Genomic DNA, 20,048 nt, shown 5'->3' on the forward strand with positions numbered 1-20,048 from the left:
GTTGACAGGGCAAAGTTCGCCGGTTGACGACTGCTTCCTACTAACCTTGTTACGGAGAAAGGCCTAGCTTAATATTTTTCACGACGTCTGTAACCCCGCTGGCCCTGTGACGGCTTTCGGTACCTAATTCGAGCATGAAGCGTTAATAATGGTACTGGCGGACTTTAAGCGGGAGGAGATCAAAGATGAGCTAGGAAGTGCTAGAAAGAGCCCGAAGTCGCAGTTCCTAGGTAAACCAACCAGACAGGGTCGGATATGCCCAGCGTCGAATGTGGTTCGGTAAAATTGGACGGCCGGAAAGTTGATAATGAACGCTATGTGTTCCCCCCTCCTCCCCAAGCCCTATACGGCTGGCCATTCCGAACTTCGATTGCAAGGTTCTCGACTTCGCTATTGGGCAGTTATCAGCCCCGTTTGAAAGGTCTCAGAAACAACGTTGCGGAGTAGTACTCAAGCCGGAATATTCTGAATCAGCGGTCCGCTCTACTGCCGCATGATGTCGACGGCTCATCTTCCGTTTCCATCGTACTGGCGGACCGTCGGATGATATTCGATTATTCTGGGCCCGTGAACAGGTTTCCGTGTTCCTTTTACCCCCTCCTTCTTCTCTTTACTTTTCGGTTCTTATATTTTGGCGGGGCAGACTACTATGGTACAAAAAAAAAAAATAACCCAGCTGCTCATGACAGCCTAGATTTCGTGTGACGAAAGTATATTATGATCTATCACATTTTTAAATCCTCCTTAGTGTCTCCCTTCTTCATCGCCCTTTTCTGCCTTTCCACCTGGAAAAATCGGCCTTTAGTTACCCACCGCCGGCACCACCATCATCATACCCATGATGTAGGTATGGATCTGTATCTGTGTCTGCCTGCTTATATTCCTTACATAGTAGACGCGAAGAAGTACATGCACTACCTAATTGGCAGGTGAAAGAAACCTCGGAGATGCATACCGACTCTTTTCTCCGTACGCAACGTTCGTGCATATATTTTAGTGCCGCGCGCATCATGCCTCACCTTATGAGCTGCGGCCTAGTGCACAAGAGCACAATAATCTGGATCGTCACGGTTACGCATCCCGTCCTGACCATGGTCAGATCAGTCATGCCAGTCATCCGCCTGCGAGGTAAGAAGAAGGGGGGGGGAGAGAACACTCTCCGAAACCTTTTAACCCCCCCCTTTTCATATCTTGCTTCAAAATTTCCGACTGGTGTCCCCGGATGATAGGTAACTTTTAGGGACCGGGGGGACAAGGCGCGGCTCGACGTTACAACCTTGGTTCTTCAATGCCGGGATGCCCACCACCTACCTACTCTACATGCTTACTCGCAACACCTCTAAGCTAGGCTTTTCTGTCCAGCTGTCACTTTCCTCTCAGTACTCCTTACCAAGGACCAAGACCTAACTAAAACCGAGGCCGGTGACGTTCGATGATGTATAGATGATGAACTACGCAAGGGACTCGGTCTCGCTCGCCGGCTGCTCAGAAGTGATAAAAGAAAGCAGTCGCAGGAGCAATCGCAGTAGAAAAAAAAAAAAAAAAACTTCTCCGTGCCGTTCCGTGCCTCCTTCCCGGCATGGCGTTGAAGGTAAAGGAAAGTGGAAGATAAAAAAAAAGTATCTTCGGTGAAATTTCTTTTTTTTCTGACCGGTGCTCCTTTACATCATCACCATCACCATCATCATCATCATCGTGAAAAGTGACGGGTCAGAGGGGGCTTTCCCCCCTTCCCAAAACAGCACCCGCTTCAGGAACCATCTCGCATCGGCACATTACAAGGCGTTTGGCGTTGGGGCTATGCGCGCCTAAATCTTAAAAGTTCGGTAAGATCTGTTGGAGTTCAGTTAGTTCCCGTACATGGGGCACCTCACATGTGGTTGGTTCCTCAGCCCATAACATACATATGTACATTACATGCCTTACATTACATGCCTTACATACCTACCTACCTTACTTACTTACATGCATGCGCACAAACGCACATAATAAATCATCTGCCATGCTGACGGACACGCAACGGGGGCGTGAAAAAGGCCAAGTCCACGTGGATTCGGTTCCGTTCGCTTATCATGTCCTCATCTATTAAATTACGAGCGCATCTCTCTGCTTATATAGGAGGTAGTATATAACCCCTTGTAACATGACGCCCTGTCATATTTTAAATTGTTCGGTAGCGATATATATACGTATATGAACACATTACATACATGCATTACTACATACATTAGGTTAGGCTAGGCTAGGCTAGGCAAGGCACATACCAAGGCGAGCAACCTACCTACCTAGACAGGACGAAGAAACAGCAGAGAAAAAAAAAACGTTTCGTTCTAGATGCACGTCATGATGCTTATCTCAGGACAATTTTCCCTTTCTTGACAATGCTGCATGTAATGCTTGTCTTACTTCGTCCGACCCCTCCCCGGTCCTAATTATGAGGATTTGCTCACCGCTCGCGAGCGGGCGAAAGGCGAGAAGGGGAGGGGGAAAAGGGGAAGGGAACGGGGGGGGGTGCAGCCGTATCATCGACGAACCTGTCCCGGTAGTTAACTGCTCCCCTATTAATCCACCGGTTCCTCATCCGAGTTCCGTGCCGCTCATGCAGAAAGACAGAAACCCGTCATCCCATCTTATTTGGATCAGGGTCGACAGAGGTGGTGGTGGTAGTAGTCATGCTAGTGTTAGTGACTGTGCCTGTGACTGTGCCTGTGCCTGCGTCCTCGGTACCTTCTAATCCAGGGGCAGTTGTTCCCGCCGTATTCGCGGCCGGAGGCAGAACAGCCGCATTATTAACCGTTGCAGCGGGAGGTGGAAGAACCTGTCGTTGCACTTGCTGTTGCTGCTCGTCAGTAATAACTTTCGATGCCTCCTCGGTGTCGTCACCACGCGGATCGACCTTCGTAGGCGAGGACCGCGAAGAGCTCAGTTTTTTCATCTCAAGACCGTCGCTATCTGTCTCATTGCCACCGGAATCCTTCTCGAGGCAATCCGTCTCGGAGTTTTGCCGCTCCTTCTCCTGGAACGTGAAGGCGTCCGAAAGATTGACTGCGAGGAAGGTCTTGGGTAGTTTGACTCTATTGGTTATCCACAGTCAGCTGGGCTTGGTTCTATACGGCCTTTTTGTTATACCAATGACGTCGTCCTTACGTCGTAGGAAAGAAAAAGAAGAAATACTTACTGATGAAACTTGGCTCTGAGCGTCTCAATAACCTTCTTCCAGTCCGCATGAGGTGTCAAGCTACGACGCGGCGCACATCCTATGCAGTGTTTGCTATCAAGTTGGATATCGAGCGGGTCGAAAATGTGACAACCGGGGCTGATCGTGATGCGGATACTGTAGTTGAAGGTAGGCTGGTCAACGAGTGATGCATCTACCGGAAGTTTAGTCTCGGACTCGTATAATTCGAAGCAGATCTGTGAGAGATAATCAAGTTCGGGGATGGTCCTGCGGTTGATTTTCGTTTCGATACCACCCTCGAGGATACAATTTAGTAATGTGTAGATATGCGATTCCTTGGTAAAATAGAAGAATGACTTGGCGTCATCGGACGCCTGCATCTCCTCAAGATCTTGGACGATCTCCTTCAGCAAAGGGAGTGATGTCAGGAGTCCAATCTCGAGCTACAATACCCACGTCAGTCAAGAACTTGCCTAGAAGGAAAAAGATTGGCCCACCTTTTCACTATCTGAGATGCCATATTCCTGCGGGCAGATGAAGTCAAACAAAACCTTCGCAAGTTGGTAAAGCTCTCGAAGAGGCTCGAAACACTCGTCTGTCTTCGCCTTCGTTTGGTTGTTACCTTTAGGCAAGTGGAAATATTCCGCAGGCCTATCGACCTCGTGGGGATGTTTCATCCACGATCTCCTGCGGAATATACGTTTCATGGTATTCTCCGATCTATCGGCTCTCTCCGACCGATCTGACTTATCCACCTTTTCCCCAGGCGATGATCCGAGGATTTGGCTTTTATCCGACTTATCATCGGCTATTTTACCTCCCTCTTCAGACTCTTTAGGCGAGGTTTTGCCCTCTCGGTTTATAGTGATACCGAACTCTTCCTCAAGCATATGCTTTGGAGGAGTGAACACCCATTCAAGAAATTGGCGGTTATGTAGGGCGTCGAACTTCATCGTATCGTACAGTTCCGAAATCTTGCTAGGATCGACTTTCTCGTGATCGCAAAATTCGGCAAAGAGCTTTTCCCAACGCTCGCGGAATAATTCTGCATCCTCGCCACAGCACCAGCGAGCTTGAATGCCGTTGATAGCGTTGGCTTGGGAAAGTGACGAGGCTACGGATGTATTAGAACACTCGCTATGAGTCTTATCCGAGCCCGGGGAATTGATCGCATTAAGCGAGTTTACAGCGCCAGTTTGCAGTTTGCTATAATTGTGCTGCATTACACGACGATGGAAGTTCATCAGCTGAACAACTCGTGTTTGCACTTCGGAAGGCTCTGGCATTCCTTCTGGCCAAGCAAACTGCGATGGCCGTTCGTTTCCTTTCCGTAATAAGCCCTTTAGCTTTTTCTTGACTTTATCCATTTCATCCTTGGCCGCATTGGAATCATCCAACAAGTCCTTTCGTATGGTAATGAAATCTTCTGGAAGTTCATTCTTCTCTATAAACGAAGCTGTCCAAATCTGCGCGCTAGCTGTGACTCGCCTCTCAGAGCTGCTGAATACGTGGACTTGGTCCAGAATAGCACGATTTAGTAGGAGATAGTCGTTACGCATATTTTGTGCCAATTCTTGTGCCTGGTAACGTGCCGAATGAGTCGGTTCACCTCCCCACTTCACAATAAGTTGCAACTTATCCAAAACGAAACTATTGTCGGCTGCGGTGAACTTGGACATTGTTACCCCTGACATAGAATCTTGGCGTCGCGGTGGGAATTTCGGCTCTTGTTCAGAGTCAGATACGATCCCTTCCGGAGGATCAGGCCGGTGCTGACCGTCTTCGGCATTCGACTGCTCTTTGGCAAGGGTTTGGTCTGGCTCCTTTTTATTTCCCGTCCCTTCGGGTACGCTGTCTACAGTCTCAGACTCCATCTTTACTCCCTCGGTAACCTTTGGAGGTGATTCGTTCATTTCGGCCGTTTTCTTCTTACGAAACATTGGCTTGATTTGAACTTTTGTGCCTGCCCATCCTCCTTTCTTGACTAACACGTTACGAAGAGATTTAAGCTTATTACGGTCTTCCTCGCCAGCCTTCAAGGCTAGGTCGACAGCATCGAGGACGCTGGCCAAAGCAGGCTCTCCAATAAGGAGCACTTCTTCTTGGTGGCCTTTGAGAAGGTCGATAAATGGTTGCGTGTGAAATGTAAATTTGTACTTCTGCTTTGGGGTACGGTCTGCATGTCGGATGACAGAGACCATTCCCTTAAGCTTCCACGAATGTTTGGGGGGAGGGGGAGGTGGTGTCGGCTCTTCCAGCTGGTCAGTTTTCTCTTCTGCTCTACTTGAGGGTGTGGCCGGAAGAGTCGGAGGGGCCGTAGTTGGTAAGCTGCTTGCAGCAGAACTACCTGTGAGGTAAGTTATAGGGCCAATGATACCACTTTGCAGTCTTGACGCGATACCCGCCACTCCCGCATCAGACTTAGACGGCGAGGCATTTGCTGTGCCCTGCTCATCTTTACCTTCTTTGCCCTCCTCGGGGGAAACTGTACCTGCGCTTCCTACGGATTTTGGCTGCCTTGTACCAGCCAATGCATCTTTCTCCTTGCTACTAAAAATAGCTCTAGTTAGCGGATCACCAATATCGGAAATAGTGGGTGATGGAAGAGGCGGCGTTGGTCCCCCACGACGAATCTTCTCTTTAATGAACATCTCCTTCAGGATACCCGCACAGTGATCGTAGTAGGTTTCATTGTCTTTGACAAAGCTCCAACCATTAACATCTATGACATAGCTTTTACCGCCTGCTCGGAGTAGATCGAACCCGCAGACGCGTTGTCCAAACGTATTGGCAATCTTGCTTGCGATCTCCTTCTCTTCCGGACACAGCGCGGTAACATACCGGATTTCCTTGCCGTGCGTATTGCGCCGGACGATACCGTCCACGACGGGGGATTTTCTTGTCTCGGCGTGGCAGTAGTGCGGCCCGACTGTGTAGGCCTTTACATCTTCTGCGTTGTCTACCTGCATAAACTTCTCATAAATGAAGCTACCCTCCGGTTCGGTAATAGCACGGGGAATGGTGAGATCATTGACAAACTCCGAACTCTTATTGCCAATTTTCCTAAAGAGCTTCCGGGCACCCCCGCCAGAGGATCTTGGAAAATAGATAATGATGTTGTGGTCTTCGCCGCTAGTTGGTTTCTCGACGAACGGTTTCTTTAACAGGGTACCATCTACGCTTAGAATATCACCGTCGTCAAGCAATTCTACCTTGCGAGGGTAGCGGTAGCTTTCCGGTCCGCTGGGCTCGAGGGTAATGCCCGTAACATCTTTTATATGCTTCGCAATATCCGGGGTAAGTATACTCGGGCCGCCGTCACGGTTCACTTCGACTCGTTTCGGGGTCGGTACTTCGATCTGATCAAGTATCCGTAGGCATAGTCGCCTGTCCCAAAGTACCTTCTGCATCGGTAGGTCATTGACGCAGAACGGTTTCCTGGCTTTGACATAAGCTATGGCCTTTTCCAAAGGAAAACCATCTGAATAGAAAGATATCAAATAGTCGCATATCGGCCAGTTTTCTACTTCTGCTCTGCTGTTAGCATCTTATGTCATCGATAACTTATATTATCAATGCTCTATTCTCACCTTCGTCTAAGATTGTCTTATCCCCAAACACTACAACGTCGAATTCACGGTTTGAAATTAATCTGTTAAGAATATTCCTGCTTGGCTTGCTTCTGGCCTTAGAATCTAGCGCGCATACACCAATGATACCCCATGGAGCCGGCTTGGTCTCTTCCTTCTCTCTAGAGTGAGGGCCTCGTTCACTACTATGGCTGTGGCTACTATTCGCTGTGCTACCGCTTAACCGTCGCTTAGCCCTGCTTCGCGACCGAGTTACGGGAGGCCGAGGAGCCGGGTTTGACGTAGGTGCAGGGTTTCGTTTGACAAGGTCCAGAGGATTGGCGTGATGAGCTTCCCGCGCAGTTAATTGGAGGCCACTAACGGGGTGCGAGGAATTGGAATTGGAAGATGTAGTGACTGTTACGTTGGACACTCCAGACTCAGATTGACCTGGGGATAGACCCAAGCCTTTACCAGAAGCCATGATGCCTGATACTGGGCGTTGGATACCGCCGCCACCGTCCGATCCGTTTGTCGAGGGAGCAGAGCTTGCGACTCCCCGGGACGACGCAAGAGAGAAAACAGACGAAACAGAAACGCGTTTTTCTACTTCGCGCTCTGCGGTTGGAGGGGGTTGGTTCACTGCAGGTTCCGGTAGCTGATAAGGGGAATTTGTGTCGGAGACAGAATGGCCAGGCTGTTGTTTCGGGGTATTCTCAATGTCGTCGACAGCAACTTCGTCGGGCATAGTAGTAGTACCAGGGTGGAAGTCTTCATTCCAGATATCGGACCCAGATGACTCGCGTGTACGATATGGAGATGGAGAAAGATGGGGCGGTTTTAATGGTCTAGCTAGAGGTGGCATGGATAAGCTCGCGGGTTCGACTGATACATTAGTAGTCCCAAGAGGCTCAGCATGTCGGCTCTTCCCACTTGCTATAGAACTTGCGATGCTACTGGCTACAGATGATGGTGAGCGGGTGCGGGAATGCGACAATGACCAGGAAAGTCTCTTGCCAGAGCCGCTCAGACTGCGACCCGACTTGGTATTAGTGGTATTATTAGCTTCCATCTTTTTTTTCTTCTTCTTTTTTTCTTTAGACGAGCGGGCCGTTGAGACTAAAATTTTGTACAGTGTACTCCGCAGTAGTCTGATCGTTTACAGCAGAGTTTCGTCATTCGATAAGTTCTAAGTTAGGTACCTATCAGACAAAAACCTTTAATATTTCCCACTTTGTTCTTGTTCTTCTGGTAGCGATCCTTGGAGTTTACCTTAGAGTTTACCTTAGGTACATAAGGTAGCTACCTCTAACAAAATGTGCGTGCCACACGATATCTTATTCCGAGTAAATATTAAGGTAAAGTAGAAATTCGGCTGTTCTTCAGAAGCTGGATACTTGGAAGTCGGTGGTGGCAAATGATGTTATCTTTCACTTCCTAACGAATATATCGTGTTTCAATCGGTCCTTCTAGTCGATTCGACGAAACCACCTTAACAGGACCTCTGCGATTAACTTATAGAGGAATTTGACATTCGGTTCCTGCCACTGCGCTTATTATGTGTGAAATTTGGTTAGAAGAAAGCTGGGTTAGTAGGTTCAGTCTCCCCAATTCAGTGCCCCCGAAAGAAATATAAAGAAATAGGTTCGGGACCCGATTTATTTTTAGTTTGCAGCAAATGCGTAAGGTACCTAAGGTTGGGCGTTTGAAGTGGGTCGCAGAACGGGAAATCGGAATATCAAGCTTCAGGGATGCATCATGAACTTCATTAGAAGTTTAGATACCTAACTATACCTACCTACCTCAAGGTATACATACCATTTTACAATTTAATTACGTGGCAGACGAGCGGGTCGGTGAAAGATCTAGATCAAAATGGTCAGATAAACGTGACTTTCTTCTGCGAGGAGGACCTTCTCTCTTATGAGATTGAGAGGAACGATAACGGGGTCTATGGGCTTCGTTGAAATAAACCCGAGATTGCTACTGATGGCGATCTTTTGTGTGGTGGGAATTCTGCAAATCGCATCATCTGCAGGCGATAACATGATAGGATTGCCAATCATCTTGTCTTAAGCGCATGCCCAATGCCGCGATGTCCAACGCTACGGTCTTAGGAGTTATCAGCCAATAGCATTAAGTAATTGAGATAATGTGGCGCTCGATGGACCCGTGACCCTTTTGTAAGAGATGAAATACGACGGTTGACCTGGTTTTTATTGTTTTATTGTTTTCGACAAGAATCGAGGCGGTGAAAGTTGGGTGGGAAGTTATCGATATAACTTTGGAGGTGCATACTAGGTGAAACCCTTCCTTCCATAGAATAAATCGCATTTATATCTATACCTTAGGTAATCGGGCAGTTGCAAGGCCAAATTTATGTGACTGAAGCTTCCCCTACCTCCATATAGATTGATAGTGGTTCACATGCAATGAACCTTTTGCAGATGTCAACGCTTTGTCATCGTGTGGGGTTGTATAGGTATTGATAAAACTTACGATTTACATTATCAGCTACTTTTTATCGATAATGATAAGAATTTCGTGTTATATATCTTAGGTATTAGTAAAACATGTCAAGTAAGTGTTCAGGAGTAACATGGGAATCCAATGAAAAATATAGTGTTTATAGTTAACTGTAGAAATAACAGGTACAATACATATTAAATTGCATCTTCCAGGTTCAGATATGAAAAGCCCTATCAGCAGCTATATTTTGCATGTACCTTGATAGCATGTACTTCTCCGGAGTCCAGGATAAGATTGTGGGACCAGTATACCTAAGGTACCTAGGTACATAGTAGTACCAAGTCGCCGAAAAAAAAAAGAAAAAAAAAAAAAAAGCTTCGCGCTGTTCCATCCCAAGAAAAAAAAATCCATTCACAGGCGACTCACAGCAGTCTTCGTGCTGCGATTCTTAGATGCGACGGCAAAGACCCCGATAATTCAAGCGCAATATTCACATAGGGTCTCGGAGTTCATTACGACGGATAACTTGCCATAATGCCTCACTCAGAGCCAGAGGGTCCATCGGTCAAGCGTCAGAAGCTCAATTCGGTCGCGAGACCAAAATCATCCACATCGCAACAGTCTAGGATCTTTGCTCCGTATCGGGTATGTTCAGAAATTTATGGATATGAAATCGCAGTAGCTGTCCCTAATTCTAATATTTATATTTATTCTTAGACTATTGGCCTCGTTTCTCCTACCAATGTGCCCTTTACCTCTGTTCCTCTCGGGAACACTACCTTCCAGGTTACAACGTCTATAGGTCGCTCGCTACAGACTTATGACCTTAAACGCGGCCTCAACCTCGTCTTCATAACTCGACCCCAGACACCAAGTACCATAACGGCGACATGCGCTTGGAAACAGAAGGTATTCGTTGCTTGGGGCGACCCCCGAGAGGGCTCCACTCAGGGTATATGGATTTTCCAAAGAGGAAAGAAAGTCGGCGAGTTAGAACTTCCCTCTGATCTCAACGAGCCTATCAAGCAGATTCTCGTTTTTGGATCCTGGGTTGTTGCCTGTGGCTTAACAAGAATAGAAGTGTGGAAAACGGCGACCGCGGAGCATTATACCACTCTCTTTACTATGGCTTCAAAAAAGCTCGACAACGAACTGACCGGAGGTATATGTACGATGCCGACTTACTTGAACAAGATTTTCGCTGGACGTCGGAACGGATGGGTTGAGATCTGGAACATTTCCACGGGGAAGCTTATCTACACCATCCTACCCCCATCTCCAAGTTGCGGCGCTGTCACTTGCATGCAACCAACACCTGCGCTTTCTCTTATGGCTATCTCATATGCAGAGGGACCTTTGGTCATTCATAACGTTCTCACGGACAAGAAAGTACTCGAGGTTAACGCGGGTACCGAGGACGCGCCCGTAACAAGCATCTCATTCCGCACGGACGGTATTGGTGCGGGGCAGGATGGGCGCAAAGATGGTGTTATGGCCACGGCCACGCAGTCGAGCGGCGATATCACGTTCTGGGACCTTAACCAGGGTGGCAGGATCATGGGTGTTCTTAGAAGCGCCCATAACCCCCCCATGCAAGAGGGGGCATCTATTCGCGGAGGCGTAAGCAAGATTGAGTTTCTTGCCGGCCAACCCGTTATCGTCACCAGCGGCAGAGATAATTCATTGAAAACTTGGATATTCGACGACACCCCCTTTTCACCTATACCGCGAATACTACACACGAGGAGTGGCCATGCCGCACCAGTTACTAGTTTGCAATTCTTGCCAACAGATTTTGAAGGTGCCGAGGCAGGTAATAAATGGCTTCTCAGTGGTGGTAAGGATAGGAGTCTTTGGGGTTGGAGTCTTCGACGCGACGGTCAGAGTACAGAATTGAGTCAGGGAAATATCCGCAAGAAGGCTAAGAAGTATGGAATTCTAGACAGCGGTACCCTAAGCCGCGGTCCAACTACTACACTTGATGACTTGAAAGCGCCAGAGATCACATGCATAGCATGCTCTCTGAATCGTGATGGCGGAATGGGCGCCTTACCCGGGAAGCAGGTATTATGGCAAAAATCACAAAATCAAAAGAAACCCGTGGACGCCGAGATCAGCGGCATGACGGGTTGGGAGAGCGTGGTTACGGCGCACAAGGACGACCCGTATGTTCGAACCTGGTTTTGGGGCCGAAAAAGAGCTGGAAGGTGGGCATTCCAAACCGGAGACGGCGCAAACGTGTCATCCGTAGCAATGAGCCCGTGTGGAACCTTTGCTGTTGTTGGGTCTGTTGGCGGATCTATCGACATGTTCAACCTTCAATCAGGCCTACATCGCCAACGATTTCCATCTAAGCTTACACCGGCGCAGGCAAGACAGGTTAAGATGCAACAGTTGAGACAGGCGGATACCGTCGTCCAGCTTCAAGCTCGATCTACTACTGGCTTCGCACCAGGCACGGGAAGGCATACGAAACCTGTCACCGGCATCGTTGTCGATTCTATGAACAAATATGTGATTAGCTGCTCATTAGATGGCAAAGTGAAGTTCTGGGAATTTCTCACGGGGAATCTACTGGAAGAAATCAACTGGGCTCCAATGACAGGAATCATAGGCTGCCGCTACCACGCTGCGAACGATCTCATAGCTTTCTCTTGCGACGACAACTCTATTCGAGTCGTGGATATCGAGACGAAGCAGACAATCCGTGAATTCTGGGGATGCCAAGGAAAAATCAATGATTTTATTTTCTCTAACGACGGCCGCTGGATAGTAGCAGCCTCCCAGGATGCTATAGTACGAGTTTGGGATTTACCGACAGGTCACTTAATTGATGCTATTCGATTAGAAAAGCCTTGCACCGCACTGGCCTTCTCCGCAACGGGAGAATATCTGGCTGCGGCAACTGAAGGGGAGTTGGGTGTAAACATTTGGAACAATAAAACGCTCTTCACCCACGTCCCAACCCGACAAATATCTGAAGATTCAATCAAGCAAATATCAGGACCAACGGCATCAGGAGAGGGCGGTCAAGGCTTACTTGAAGCAGCCTTTGATGAGGCAGCCTCTCAGGAGGAAGATGAAATCACTGCACCTGGTGTGGATCAGCTCAGTGCCGATATGATGACCTTGAGTTTAGTTCCACGAAGCAGATGGCAAACTTTACTACATTTGGACTTGATTAAGCAGAGGAATAAGCCGAAGGAAGCCCCCAAGGCTCCGGAGAAAGCACCGTTCTTCTTGCCATCAACAACTAACACAGGGGCCTCGAATCAAGACACACTCCAACCCAACACGAACCAAGATCAAAGTCAATCGAGGATTACTCGTTTCGATCGGAACAGGGCAGAGCAGGTCTTCAGTAACAAACTGCAAGCGGGAGCTACCTCTGGCAATTGTAAGAGATATTTGTCTATACTTCATATACCACTGTATCTGTGAGCTAACTGTTACTAGATACCGAGTTCATCGAGCATCTTAAATCCCTCTCTCCAGCTACGGCAGACCTAGAATTGCGCTCTCTGACACCTGGCGACGACGAGGAATCCAACGAGCTGCTTCATTTCATTCACGCTATGACTAGCCGCCTCGTAGCGCGACGCGATTATGAGCTCACTCAAGCCTGGATGGCTGTCTTCCTTCGTCTACATTTCGATTTGATCTTGGCGAGTGATACCCTAATGAACGCATTGTCGGAATGGAAGAAACACCAAGCAGAAGAATGCAATAGGTTGGATAACCTGGTTAGTTACTGTGGAGGAGTGGTGAACTTCTTAAGAAGCCCACGGACGTGATTTAGAATTGTCATGTCAAATACCTATATATATATACCTTCTATGTATGAATATTTATCATCTTGAGGGTAGGCAATCCTAACTGTAATACGAGCCAGTGTTTTCATAGTCATAAATGTTTGAAGTAGTGCTCATTCAAGACGACGTAGGGTCTAAGAATTTGATGTAGGTTCCCTATCCACCTACCTGTACCTTGGTAGGTTCTTAAATTCAAGTTTTCATTTCCCTCCTTCCAGTATACTCTATCACATATGCTCCTCGAGCAGTTCGGAACTCACGTAGGCAAGCGCTAAGCACCTAGATAGGGAAGACGCTTCCGATACGGAGGTATTTGACTTTGACTTGGAAGCGTTGAAGGTTCAACTTCCGCACACAAATAGCCTTCATCTCGAATCCGATATTCTTCGACTGGCTACCTCATATATAGGAAGCTATCAGTATACGGTCGCGTCTTTCTCGTCGTTTTATTAGGTATATTACGGTAAACATTATATATGACTCTACTTTCTCTACTATTAGTATAATAAGTTCACGCATACTCAACACCCCACAAATCTCCCAGGTTCTGCTATTATCAATCGCTGTCGGTATGGAGGTAGTCCAAGAGAGTCAACAGACACCCTGTTCAGGGGATGTCGGCCAGGCGTCCAGTAGCGTCACCGTCTACGACCCTTGTGAAAACCAGTCAGCTGGCTCGCCCAGCGTACTCGAAGGATCACAGGAAAATAACTACCGTGCTCATGATGCCGAGAGGTAAGTTCATTAGAAAGACGCTTTTGGCTCTTAATTATAAGTCATCGGGCTCTAACGCTACCTAGGCACTATAGGCAATCACCGAGAGACATATTCTTAAGTGATCAACAGCCACACGATCTACTACAAGGGTCCCATCTTCGTCCTCCACAGACGCCCCGGGTGCCATGGACGCCCCAAACACCACAGGCACCACTGCCATCACACGTGCCCAAGTCTCCCGCAGCGTCCTATTTCTCACCACTATTCGCCCAATCAACCGGCCCCGCAGCTCCTACCTTCACGGCCCTGCCGTCCCACCCACCGCCATCTTCTTTCTACCACAACGGTGGTGGCGCGGGCTCTCTCTGCGATAACGGTATCGTAGCAGAGGACGAATGCATCGACAAGGACACAAACTGCGCACCGCTCCCGGCTGAGCTCGGGCCCGGGTGGGAGCAAATACTCCTCGACGAGGCGCGGCGACGTTTCGATCCGCAGATCACCGCTCTTAGGGACATCGGATGTGTCTTGAGACCGAGGAACAAGGAGGGGGAAGGCGACGACAACGATCATGATGACGACGTCCGGATGGGCGGCGGCGGCGGCGACATCAAGATACCGAAGGACGACATGGGACGCCTGATCCTGCTGGTCAAGAAGGACTGCACGATCGGGTACAATGCGGGCGGGGGCGAGGCTTTCGGCGCGGCGGAGGGCGAGGAAGTGGTGGTGGCGCGCGCGATGCCGTTCATACAGGTGGAGGGGAACTTGCGCATGCAGATCACGGGCGGGCCGCAGCAGCAGAAGAAGAAGGTGAAGAAGCGTAAGAGAAACGCCGAGGACTGCGAGGAGGAGGGGGGGCAGGGGGGCAGGGAGAGGAATGACGGCGACGGCAGCGGTGGCGCTGTCTATGGAGTCCCGGTGTGCGATGCCCCGCACACCAAGCGCCCTGCGAAGCGTGTACGGATCGCTGCAAGACGTAACGTCCGGAGGCAGGCGGCATAGCATAGATGATCATCATTGGGCAATCGCGGAAACTGGAATATCGGATATTGTTAGCGAGATTGATTAACGGCGTCTTTGCCGATAGGACCTCGATACGGGTAGTTGCTTTACCTGGTCAATAAGGGGGGGGGGGGTCATTACGTTCACTTAGACTATTCGAACAGCTAGTTTTAATGAGGTAGGTACACATAAGTTAAATTCCAGACTTACTGTTGTTGTTTTCATGCGGAATCCTGTATACCTTGTGCACCTAACCTATAGTTACCTGGTATACATCTGTGATGATATGACAGCAATCAAGACATTACTACCTGGGTAGTAGTCCCCCCCTAAAGTCTCACGGCTTCAATGATTACCTTAGGTACCCATTCGACATATGACTTGAAAGGTAGGTAGAATACTGCAAAATGTTCAAGATACGGGAACAGTAGAGTCTGAATGTTACCCATGCTCTATAGGATGCGCTTCTTCAATAGAAAGATAAATCAAGTGAGGTAGTCCCTAGGTAGGCTTACCCCGTTAAGCACCAAGATATACCCATATAAAAGGGGCAAGACAAGGTAGAAACTCGTATCATAAAAAGTGTACCTGTACCTTGGGAATCACTTGAGGTTGGTAAATATAATCGTTTGCATACCTACCTAACCTAGGTTACTCTATTGCCACCATCTCACGGGTTATCACAATATGGTAGGCGACCTGCAGCCATACCTGGTAAATGCTAATAGGGTCAGGTAAGGAAGTTGTAACTATGAAATGAGTTCACCCACGATCCGGGGTTCCTGTCTCAACGACTCAGAACTCGACATGAAGTAGATATACAATTTCGCAAACCGTGTAAGTCCTGAACCCTAATCATTATGGGGTGCTTTAGGAATAGATATGTGTCGAAGCTCTCTCTGTAGCTATTCTCTCTATATTAAAGCTGTGGCAGCGTTACTTACACGATCTTAATCTCGACTTACTAGTGTAATTCATACCGATGGTCGAAATACCCGATTATCTCAGCGTCGTACTACTTTTGGGACTTATCAGATTTGATGATTAGGTACTAGGTACCTCTTAAGGTATGTAGTCGGGATAAGCGTCCCTCAAGTTATCGTTTCTCAAAGCAAACCTTGTGTCTCAGATTGCTTTGAGGTATATAGTATTGTGCCATTTCTAGAACAAAGGATTGCTTCTTGTACTCCTAGCTCTTGTAATTTCCAGAATACCTACTAAGTTAGGTAGGCACCTAACCTATGTGGACTTCCTCGCGGAACGACAGGGCCGTTCACCGGTTCTTCTAGAATGTACCTCGTAAGACCTACTCTCAACTGTTGTATAACACTGTCGTGTGTTGTGTGCAATGTTAAGCAGCACAACACCTGCATCCGCATGAGGTACGATCTGATATCTTATTCGCGAGTTTGCATTGCTTGCTTTATGAATAACTAATGCACATGTAACTTGGTGAAACTTTACCTAAGGTACGTCCTTATGTGTGAAGGTGACACAAGGTAAACTCGAAACATCCTCTTTTGAGAATAGTCAAAGACTTTTAATTACCCACCTAAGGTTAATAAACTAAGAGATAATTAACCAACAGACATATTCGAGTCAAACGCGCCCTTAAAATGATGGATCTTATGTTACGGTATTAGACAAGGTACCTTATCCCACTCCGCTTCCGCTGCCCGTTGTTTATCCCGTCTCACGCGTCCAATGGAAGCGTTGTCCTATCGCCGTTTCCATGCATAGGCCCCCTCCTTCCTCTTCACTCCAAAGCATCAACCAATGAGGTTAGATACTGAGGAAGGAGCGAATGTGGGATGTGGGAGACGGGAACGGCATTGATAGGTTAGGTACGATTATATTCCGCCCTATTTTGGCAATCGCGAGCCTCGCTACTTCTGACGGTGTAAAGGCAATGGTTGGGATTGACGATGAGGTTATGGGTTAATCCAGCGGGTACGCGTTTAGCTAATCTGTAATAGGCTTAGGACCTAGGTACCTATAATTACCTACCTACCTTAGGTAGCTAAGATGCATGCAATACATGGGTATGTTGGAAGGTCTCGTAAATATCTTCGACTAATAGATAATTACCTAATGTAAACATATCTCCACGACCCTCGGATTTATCAGCGTGTCGTTATTCCGAAGAACAATATACATCGTATGTTGCCCCCAACAATGACAGTGGATATTTTCTTTATGATTGTTTGCTAATATAGTCATTGTTAAGTTACAGTATATGAAAAAGCCGATACGGCACTTCCTACCTCATACCTGGATAAACAGCCTTCCTGAAGTATAGCTCAAAAAAGAGATTCATACACAATGGCTGCATCGTCTGGACAAACCCCAGAAATCACCATGACGCCGCCCGACGAAAAAAGGGTCCAACAAAGCAGAGATGCCACGGCTAAAGGTTCTAGCTCTAACTCTAGCACCAGCACCAGCGCTCCCGCCGCGCGTGGTGACGAAGAGCAGAACATGTCGCCGCTGGAGCGGGTCAAGTCGAAGTTTGGAGATCGACCGGAATGTTTTAAGAACACATTCCAGGAGATATCGTTCATCTTCCAGGCCACTATCGCCACAGCCACGACATCTTTCCTAAACGGCGTTGCTTTGGTTATCACCGTCCCCGTTGCTCGTGACTTGGGCATGACGCAGGGTGAAATAGCGTGGATTAGCGCTGCGACGTCGTACGTACACACATTGCCTTTCTACTTCTTTCAATAATTCGCAACTGTACATATCACTAACATGCATGTTATCATAGACTTGTGGCTGGCGCTCTTCAGCTCGCCTTAGGCCAGCTGGCTGACTTGCTCGGAAGGAAACCCATGTTTATAGCCGGTCTGGCAAGTTTCAGCGCATTCGCTCTGTTGTTAGCTTTCTCGCAAAACCCCTTCTGGATGTTGATTGTCTGCGGTATCCTCGGCGCTTGCTCCGCTATGGTTGTTCCGCCTGCTATAGGTATACTCGGGGCCGCCTACGCCACCCCTTCGAAACGCAAGAACTTGGCATTCTCGGCATTCAGTTCGGGAAACCCGCTAGGCTTTGTGTTCGGTACCATCGTCTGCGGTATTGTTACTCAGCTGAGTAGCTGGCGCGCTGCCTTTATCGTTCTATGCGTTGTCTGGGCTCTTTTCACTATCCATGCTTTCTGGGCTGTGCCGAATGTAGAGAACTTTGACCGAGCTCCGCTGAAGGAACGACTAAGTGTGTTGAAGCAGTTCGACATTGTCGGCACGATCTTGACCATTTCCGGGACAGGCTTGTTTACTGCTGGCTTAACGTAAGTGCCCTTATGTTCTCTTAATTTCAAATATGTACTGATCAATGCAGACTGGGTCCTGAGGATGGTTGGTCAAAGGCGCATGTGATTGCAATGCTAATTGTTGGCATCGTATTGCTTGTCATGTTCGCCTTGTGGGAGAGAGTATTTCCTAATCCCCAGATGCCTCCATATATATGGAAGGACTGGAATTTTAGCTTCGTGAGTCTTCACCTAAACATCTTGAAACTTGCCCCTTTGACTCAGTACTGATAATCGCAGATCATCCTCAGCATTGCTTTGGGAAATATGGGATTTACCGCTAGTGGTTTCTGGGTAGCCTTCTTTTTTCAAGAAGTTAGACAGTGGTCTACCCTTGTAGTCGCCGTCCATCTCCTTCCCATGGCTATCGCCGGGTTGCTTTGGAATATAGTCGCTGGCCGTATCCTGCACAGTATCAACAACACGGCCATCATGATCTTCGGCGCTGCATGCTATCTCATTGCCAACATACTACTCTCCGTCATGAAGATCGATACAAGCTACTGGGCTTCAGTATTCCCTGCCTTAATTCTACTCGTTGCTGGTGCTGATTTCCAGTTCAACGTAGGCAACGTAAGTGATACTCTTATTTCCTATACCTTGGCAATTCTGACTTTTCTTAGATGTACGTGATGGAGTCGTTACCCAAGGACAAACAGTCCTTAGCGGGCGGTATTTTTAATGTGGTTATCCGCCTGGCCAATACCGCCGTAATGGGGGCTTCGACAGCCGTCTTTAGCTCGGTCCAGTTGACACCCGAAGGGATGGCCGATCCGATGCTCAAATTCACCAGAACTTTCCAAATGTCCATCGGATTCTCTGCGGCCTGCTTGATTATGACCTGTTTTATCCGGTTGGGGACGCAGGGGAATTCTCCGAGCAAGGGAGAAGAAGGTGAGGGCAGCAAACCCGAAGATTCTGAGGATACAACCGTCATCATGAACAGTGCAGCTGGGAGCGACAAGGAGGAGAATGTAGATAAGAAATAGATAGAGTAGACGTGGAGTTGTAAAGATTGATAATCAGGATTAGAGCCCAACTCGTCGTTACGAGTTTAGATTTAGATAGTCGGTACTACCAAAAAATTAGAGGATATGTTTCAACTATAATTTTCAATCTTGGTATTCCTGCCATTTGACCATCCTATCCTTCAAGTCTAGGACCTCGCCATCAACGACGAACGTGCCATCGCCGCGGTGATGGAACATGCGGCCGCCTTCCCCGGGCTTCTTGTCCGGGTTAAGCCAGGCTTTGACGGGCTTCAGCACCCACATGGAGTACTTGCTAACCATCCTAGTGTCCTCGACGACGCACTCGATATTCGCGACGACGTCGCTGCCGCCCACGAGCGGGGCCTTGACTCTCGCCGCGGGGCAGGCTTCGAGCCCGAAGCGCTGCCATTTCCCGCCGGGCTCGTCTTCGTCGTCGTCCGCAGAACAATTCCCGATATCCACGACGGTGCGGGCGATCGCGACGTCGGGCACGGCGAGCACGCACTCGCGGGTCTTCCGGAGGCGGGCGAACGACGCGTCCCAGGGCCCGAGGCATATGCCGACGAGGGGCGGCGACTCGTGCTGCATGACCATGTGGAAGCCGACGGTCATGACGTTGTGCGTCGAGTCCGCGAGCGACCCCGTCGTCACTAGCAGCACGGGGCCGGGTTCTAGGAGTCGGAAGACCCTGGATGGCGGGTACGGCTCGAAGCCATGGTGGAGTTTGCTAGGAGAAGCGGAAACGGAAGCGGAAGTGGAAGCGGAAGCGGAAGAAGCGGAAGTGGAAGCGGAAGTGGAAGTTTCTGCTTTCTCTTTATCATTGTTGGCCTTGCGGTATTTGGACGGCAATGCAGGCGATATAGCTCCGCCCTGTTGCTCTGGTTGGTCTTTACGCTTTGCACCCATTGGCTGTAGAAGTCATACAAACAAGATTACCTTAGGTACGTTTAAGCGGTTTCCCGTGAAGGTGAAGCTAAATTAGGTACAGTTAGTAGGTTG

The 20,048-nt window shown here is 48.5% G+C and overlaps 5 protein-coding genes across 5 annotated transcripts; 3 read left to right on the top strand and 2 right to left on the bottom strand.

Moving 5' to 3' along the window:
- Positions 1-2,354: 2,354 nt before the first annotated feature.
- Positions 2,355-8,215, bottom strand: F4812DRAFT_274067 (histidine phosphatase superfamily-domain-containing protein). Its single transcript, XM_047930931.1, has 4 exons — positions 6,769-8,215; positions 3,676-6,707; positions 3,179-3,621; positions 2,355-3,074 (listed from the first exon to the last, which is right to left on the bottom strand). The coding sequence occupies exons 1-4, from the start codon at positions 7,817-7,819 to the stop codon at positions 2,621-2,623; spliced, it is 4,980 nt and encodes a 1,659-aa protein (XP_047792963.1). The 5' UTR covers positions 7,820-8,215; the 3' UTR covers positions 2,355-2,620.
- A 1,349-nt stretch (positions 8,216-9,564) lies between these two features.
- F4812DRAFT_418536 (WD domain-containing protein) lies at positions 9,565-13,380 on the top strand. Its single transcript, XM_047933256.1, has 4 exons — positions 9,565-9,861; positions 9,934-12,613; positions 12,673-13,175; positions 13,316-13,380. The coding sequence occupies exons 1-3, from the start codon at positions 9,751-9,753 to the stop codon at positions 13,008-13,010; spliced, it is 3,129 nt and encodes a 1,042-aa protein (XP_047792964.1). The 5' UTR covers positions 9,565-9,750; the 3' UTR covers positions 13,011-13,175; positions 13,316-13,380.
- Positions 13,381-13,599: 219 nt separating this feature from the next.
- On the top strand, positions 13,600-14,750 carry F4812DRAFT_456661 (uncharacterized protein; the record flags this gene model as incomplete). Its single annotated transcript, XM_047937027.1, has 2 exons — positions 13,600-13,763; positions 13,838-14,750. The coding sequence occupies 2 exons, from the start codon at positions 13,600-13,602 to the stop codon at positions 14,748-14,750; spliced, it is 1,077 nt and encodes a 358-aa protein (XP_047792965.1).
- Positions 14,751-17,072: 2,322 nt separating this feature from the next.
- On the top strand, positions 17,073-19,046 carry F4812DRAFT_456662 (MFS general substrate transporter; the record flags this gene model as incomplete). Its single annotated transcript, XM_047937028.1, has 5 exons — positions 17,073-17,440; positions 17,518-18,036; positions 18,087-18,237; positions 18,298-18,630; positions 18,681-19,046. 5 exons carry the CDS (start codon positions 17,073-17,075, stop codon positions 19,044-19,046), a joined length of 1,737 nt encoding a protein of 578 aa, XP_047792966.1.
- F4812DRAFT_274093 (uncharacterized protein) lies at positions 18,931-20,048 on the bottom strand. The gene has a single exon (XM_047930932.1). It carries the CDS (start codon positions 19,953-19,955, stop codon positions 19,170-19,172), a length of 786 nt encoding a protein of 261 aa, XP_047792967.1. The 5' UTR covers positions 19,956-20,048; the 3' UTR covers positions 18,931-19,169.

Source organism: Daldinia caldariorum (assembly GCF_022478825.1).
Source record: "Daldinia caldariorum strain CBS 122874 unplaced genomic scaffold F4812scaffold_3, whole genome shotgun sequence".
Lineage (NCBI taxonomy): Eukaryota > Fungi > Ascomycota > Sordariomycetes > Xylariales > Hypoxylaceae > Daldinia > Daldinia caldariorum.